This window comes from Nelumbo lutea, chromosome 8 (assembly GCF_056320005.1).
Source record: "Nelumbo lutea isolate HS-2025 chromosome 8, American lotus-T2T, whole genome shotgun sequence".
NCBI lineage: Eukaryota > Viridiplantae > Streptophyta > Magnoliopsida > Proteales > Nelumbonaceae > Nelumbo > Nelumbo lutea.
Genome location: NC_142691.1, coordinates 15,569,402 through 15,576,212, shown reverse-complemented (window position 1 = coordinate 15,576,212; position 6,811 = coordinate 15,569,402). Strand labels below are relative to the sequence as shown.

At 38.6% G+C, this 6,811-nt stretch overlaps 1 protein-coding gene across 1 annotated transcript; it reads right to left on the bottom strand.

Annotated features, from left to right (window-relative positions):
* Positions 1-213: 213 nt before the first annotated feature.
* On the bottom strand, positions 214-1,098 carry LOC148842966 (uncharacterized). The gene has a single exon (XM_088959354.1). It carries the CDS (start codon positions 1,096-1,098, stop codon positions 214-216), a length of 885 nt encoding a protein of 294 aa, XP_088815480.1.
* Between the last annotated feature and the right edge of the window lie 5,713 nt (positions 1,099-6,811).

The following is a 6,811-nucleotide window of genomic DNA, read 5'->3' as shown; positions in this document are numbered from 1 at the left end:
AAGTACCTGCGAAGTTTGCTATGGAGGGACCAGACTTAACCTCATTAAGGAGCTTGATGAGCTTATCGTACTGTTCGAGAGTTAACTAAGGAACATAGGCATTGTTGGAGGTTCCTGATAAATCTATTGTGCTTTACTGTTGTGGGTTGTTGTTATTTCCACGACGATTCCCTTTCAGGTGAGGGGGATATCATTTAATTTATAACATACCTCTCAGGTGTGACCAAGGATGTTGCAGTAACTACACCTCTCTTTGCTCTTAGTATTACCACGGTTGGAATTGACAATGTTTGCAGTGGATGTTTCCTCATCGGGTGCCTTCGCAGTCAAACCGCTTCCTTCAATGGTGCTGGATTGAGAGTATACAAGTCTATGTGTTTCATCTTGCAGAACTAATGAACAAGCCTTACTAATGGAAGGCAGTGGATCCATCAACAATATCTGGGACCGAACATTGGAGTATGTGTCATTTAGTCGCATATGAAACTGCATAAGTTGGGTTTGTTGAAGATAGGTGGAAAACTCCTTTGAACCCGAACAAGTGCAGGATGGTGGTGGTGCGTGAGTTGTGAGCTCATCCCAATGTCCTTTGAGGGTGTTGTAGTAGACTGCAACAGATTGAGAATGCTGTTGTAGTGTGGCTATAGACCTCTGCAACTGATAAATCCTAGGGCCATTGCGAAGTGAAAAACGTTCATTGAGATTACTCCAAACATCTAGAGCTGATTCTGCATAAAGAATGCTGGGTGCCAAGTCTCTATGAATTGCATTTAAGATCCAAGACAGGACCATATTGTTGGCTCTCAGCCAAGCTCCAAAATTTGCATAGGTGTTGTCTGGTTTCTCAATGCTCCCATCTACGAAGCCCAATTTGTTCTTGGCTGATAATGCCATTTTCATGGCACGAGACCAAGAAGCATAGTTCTCACCAGTGAGAACATTGGTAACAAGGATCATTCCCGGATTGTCAAAATGATGAAGGTAATATGGGCTTCTAGGGTCATCGGTGGTCATTGACGCATCAGCTAGATTTTGGATTTGTGAAGGGATGCTGGAAGCCATGGATCGAGCCTGGGATAATTGCAGCTTTGATACCATGTAAAATCTAGGTCAATTGTATATCTCGTTCAGTATATTCAACAGTATTTAAGGATGTTACAGGAGTTTTGGTACAAGTGGCAACCTTGAGATAGGATAAGATAAGATGAAGTACAGGGAGAAATAAGTACAGTTAGAGATAAAGATAAAGAGGGAGAGGGATAAGTAATGAGGGTGGAATAACGAGCTGGAGTCTCTAGACCACTTGGATTTTATTCTCCACAGGATGGGTAAGCTTGATGATTTCTCTCCTTTGGAAGTTTGCATAAGAATATAGTTTTGAATAACCTACATATAGAGTTCTACACTTTTCCTGTGTTCAAAACTCATGTGGTCTTCCTCGAGATATGGTTATAGCAGCTACATTCTTCTTTTTTTTTTTTTGTTCTTTTTGAGAGAAATCAACTGATTATATTATACAAAAGAAATAAGACGAGTACATAAGAAAAATGTACAAATCAAAGGAGCAGGGAACCCTGCAAGATCTATCACAATACACTACATCCAAGTGAGCATGAAATTTATCTAACCCGTCAGCTATAGAATTTAACTCTATAGGGACCCAATAAAAGTTTACATCCATTGAAGACACAGTATCTCTAGCTTCAGACAAGAGATGACCCGACCTCCATGGACCACTATACTTCACTTCCAACCATTTTATATTGTTTGCTGAGTCTCCTCTTATGGTTAAAATAGAGATGCTCAGGATCTTAGGTAAACGAAGCCCTGTTAGGGCAATATAGCAGCTACGTTCTCATGATGGCCTAACTGGATTGTAGGTTCTAGGAAAGAAGGAATGTACCATAAGTCTTTCATAGGAGAGGAATTTGCAAGGAAAATCTTTAAAGAAGTGGAAGAAAAATACAAGAGGCCTGTGACTGAGAATGGTAAAGCTAACATTAAGTAAAAAAAAAAAGGATAAGGATAAAGGCATTCTGAGTTTAGTTGGAGTAGTTGGGCTGATGATAAAAGAGTTAATGAACATTCACACTTTTCAGTTGGAGTTGCTGGGGCTGATGATGAAAGGATAAGAGGCCTAATGCAGCTAGGCGTTTCAAAAATAAAAAGAACATTCACACTTTTCAGGTTTCTAAATTATTTGCAAGATTAAAAGGAGGGCTTTTTGGGGCAGACCTAGGAAGAAGGTGAAGAAAGCAAAGAAAGGGAATTTGAAGAGTAAAGTTATTCCCAATTTAGAGCCTGAAGGAGCAGAGAGATCAAGCAAAGTTTGAAAGATTTTACCTGGAGTCCTTTCTTGTTGTTTCTCAATTTTTTTGTTGGTTTTCTATTATCTATTCGGGGTGTGGAGTCTAGTGTTGACTCGTTGTGGTTCATTGTTTTTTGAATTGTTAGTTGGAGGGGTGTTTGGAGAGATTCCAACAAATCCAGAGACCCTTTCTGGTGCTGATTCCAATAAGCTTATGCTTTACTAACCCTGTTCTTGTTATTCTCTCCCAATTCTTTATGAATACTATTCATTTTTTCGTATATCTTTTAAAGGGCTACACAAGGGGGGGTAGCCCATCCCTCAACCCAGGTGCAAGCGGGATTCGACCCTAAGTCTCTTCCACGACCAAATGGTTGGCACCTTGCTCTATGAATACTACTCCACAGTCATGCTCTTCAGACAAGCCAACTTATTTTAGGTTATCTTGTTCTTTCCTAATTGTAACCCCCATCACCATCACTTTATACCCATTGGAAACATTGTTTAACCTCTCATATCACCACTTGGAACTTTCACTTAAGAAATTATTTTGCTTTCCAAATTTTGGCCCGTAAACCACTACTTTATGTAATTTTATTTGCCTAATTTGATGTACAGATTAATTTCTACCAAGGCTAAACTCAAGCCGTTACAATCTCAACAGCAATCCTGAGCTCTCTTTTACCTTGTAAAAGTATATAGAGTAAATGCATATTAAGCACTGCAGTGGTACTAAAAATCACGGAAATAAATAGAACATAAAAATCAAAAGTTGATAGAAACAAAGTACTTTACAGAAGGCAAAATAGATTGTCTTTCTAAATCTTTTGTAGTTCATGTCAAAGTATAATATTTTTACTTCATTACAATTTCATCATTTCTTGACTTTATTCACTAGAATTGGTGCTACATTTCCAAGAGGAGTGTTTGATAAAAGTAATATAATTGATATTAACATACACATCATGTCCCTCCCCAGACCCTGCATTGGCGGAGGCTGCCCTTTTTATCATGGAAGCATGCATATAGACCATGCATGTAAACAGAGAAAATATGCACTAAAGTTACAGTTTTCGTTTGTACCTTGGTATGCCCAAAATGTGCCTCTAGTGGTTTGACCAATTAAAATTTCCTGAGGCAGCATTATTTTAAGGTAAACTAATAAGGTGGTTAGATGAGCAGGAAATAAGAGTGTGTGAGGATTTGCATCAGGTTAGCTTTAGTATCCATTGTCTAAAGAACCTTTGCAACATAGCTTGTGGTGTTTCTTCTTACGTTGTTATATCATTTTCATGACTGTCCATGGAATGGATTGGTCCATTCAGTTCTTCTTTGAATTATTATTTAATTTAGAGTTATGTTTACTGATAAAAAATGTTAGAGTTAAGTTGATCTTTGACTAGGAAATCTCTTAGGTGGGATAATATAGGCTTTAATCTGAGTCATGTGGGCATTGTCTCCTTACATTATTTATGGAAAAGGATACAATCTAATATTTTTTGTGACATGAAATAAGTTATTCATCAATTTGGGTGGTTATTTAGAGTTGAAGGGTATATCCAAGAAGTTAACTTTCACTGCTAACATCAAATCAGATATCCCAAGAAACTTTCAAGGCCTGTGAGATAGTCAAGGTTCAAAGTATCAATACACACGGTTCAAAGGGGCAATACAGTTGGAGAAAAAACTTCGGAAAATTGGGCCTGTACATCATTAGGAGGGGTGTTAGCATATCTGTGACCCTGAAATCCAATACAATACAGCCAATACACCCCATATCATATCTATAATTTGAACCATGGAAACAGTTGAGATCATACAATACAAGTTCACTTCTTCAAACCTTGCTCACCCAAACAAATCAAGACTAGGATGCACACCTACCTCCCTAAGCCCTGATTATTAGGTATTCAGGTGTCAAGAACAGAGAATGGCTCTTTATAAATGGATTATTTGGCTATGACAAGCTTGATAAAAGAAAACAAATCAATATCTAGATAAAGGAAGACAAACAAAGGATACGAAAGCAATACACAAAATTTACACATTTAAGATTGTTCTACTTACAAGATGTCCTTGTGGGACTCTGATCTAAGAATTCACCAAGCCGTTTGCTAAGATTGTTCTACTTACAAGATGTCCTTATGGAAAAATCTAATTGGTCACTTTTCATATCCTGCCTAGGATAACTTGTTCTAGAATCATCTATAAACACCAGTTTTTCATGGTAAAAATGTTCAAAAGATTGAAAGCTCCACCTTTTTTGTACGTATGGCCCATTACAAATAATCCGAAAAAAGAGACTACTCCCCTATTTCAATTGCAGTAGAATCACATACAGGGTTAACATAGATTCCTTAAAAGGTACCACTATATTTAAATATTTGAAAACTGAGTTTTTGTTTTGTTCGAAACTCTTGTATCTTTTCGTACCAAAGTCTAATGAGAAATCATTAAGGTTGTGTTTGATTTGAAGGAAAAAATAGGAAAAGGAAGGGAAATGTAGGGAAACGTTTACAAACCTTGTACATGTTTTCCTACCTTTCCCTACCGTGTCCTTCAAACCAAACATAGCCTAAGCTCACCTCATTAATGACAGGAGGAACTCATAAAACAAAAAATTATCTATCTCTCTGCCCAAATGCTCAGAGTGACATAAAAAAATGTAAAGAACTTTATTATGTTATTTAGAATTAGCAAGCCCCTCCCTTCTGGAATAATTAGTACGTTGTTGAGTATATGTACTTAACAACATCAACATGGTTCAACCAATGTTTTAAAAGGTATGGGAAGTGTATGCTTGGAGGTGTGAGGCATCCCAAAACACTCGGAGGTGTATGCCAGAGGTGCTTGACACCTCTGAGGCTTACACTTCATACGCTTTTTTCATGAGGCATGTTAGAGGCATACGCTCATGCGCCTCATGCACACCTTACGTAAAAAGATAGAAAAAAAAACAAAAAAGAAAGAAAAAGGAAAAAAAAAGGAAAAGGAAAGGAAAAAAAAGGAGAGGAAAGGAAAAGAAAAGAAAGGAAAGGGAAAGAAAAAGAAAGAAAATAAAAGGAAAGAGAAGAAAAGAAAAGGAGAAAGAAAATGGATGGGGAGCTAAGCCCCTGGACAATGGTTCGTGGGCTAACTATTAAAATGATGAATACTACCTTTGTCTTCTTTGAATCATTGATAAATTGAGAAAACCACGACTATACTAGTCTTTCTTAAATCTTGGCAACAAAGGATGTAGATGCAAAGATCACCCAGACAATTTACGTTTTAGTGTTTTACAAGATATACTTACCATTAAGACTTTAACAACGTTAAAAGATGTGATTCACATTTTTAGCTGCATACTGATGCACCATAGATTTTTCCTTAAGGCTCAGTATGGAAAGAGTACAAATGAAAATATATACAAAATAATACAAAATACAAGGTTTTGCACTCTACAAGTTTGTATTTATACTCTTTCCAAACTAAGAACATATTTGCATTTGTACTTCTTCCAAACTAAGCCTAAACTAACTATAAATGTGTTGTTGGAAATAACGTAAATGTTATATACAACTTCAAAGCATCAGGGAAAGGAAATACTAAATCACTTAGAAATTGGTTTTTTTGGGTGTGGGCGATGATGAGGGGTGATTTGGCCCTCCGCTGACTTGGCGACATGTGGCATCCGCCTTTGCCGCTTAACACTTTAGCATCACGTGGATAGACGCATATCCCGCCAAGTCAAGGAGATGCACCCCGAAATCAGTTCAGGGCACCTCATACACAGCTCGGGCACATCAACAGGGTGGCTAGCAACACTTTGTCTAGTGCCGACCCATGGTACCTTGTTAGTACCGGTCGAAGTGACCTCGGCGTGAAGATCAACCTCCCTCAAGGACTTGTCAACCTGACTGAGGTCCAAGTGGCTACTTACGAGACGTGCTCGCTGACCTCCTATGTGTGTGCATCCCGTCATTCCCGGGTCTTTTGAAAGTCAACTCCCAAACCGAATGTTCTGGAGGAAGGCACAAAAGCCTAGTCTACGTGCGCAACTACCTCCATTGACTTCAGACTGGCCAACCACGTCTTCCCGAAGATCTTGGATGTTGTGCGTGAAGTTCACGTAAGCCAACGCCTATATAAAGGTCTCACTTCCAATCTTAGAAGGTATGTGCAATTTAGCTCCTACAATTCTCTAGCTCTTTCACTCTTTCCCTCTCTCCAAAATCTTCAGTTTCGCTGAATTAAGCATCGGAGTGTCCACCCCGGATAAAGCAGCTCAAACACTTTGATACTGTCTCTTTATAGGTCGACCTAGTGAATTAGCTAGCCAAGCATTTGAACTGCCATCCAGCAAGGAGCTACCAGGTCGTGTTACATCAATTGGCGCCACCTATGGGAACCGCTACTTAAAAGCCAAGTTCTCACTCTCATTTTAAATTCGCACCTAGAAGTAATCAGCTCGGATGAGCCTCGTCAACTCTATTCGCATGGTCACCTCTACAAGTCATACCT

Excerpts from the sequence above, each read along its gene's own strand:
- LOC148842966 (XM_088959354.1), bottom strand. The coding sequence starts at position 1,098 with ATGGTATCAAAGCTGCAATTATCCCAGGCTCGATCCATGGCTTCCAGC.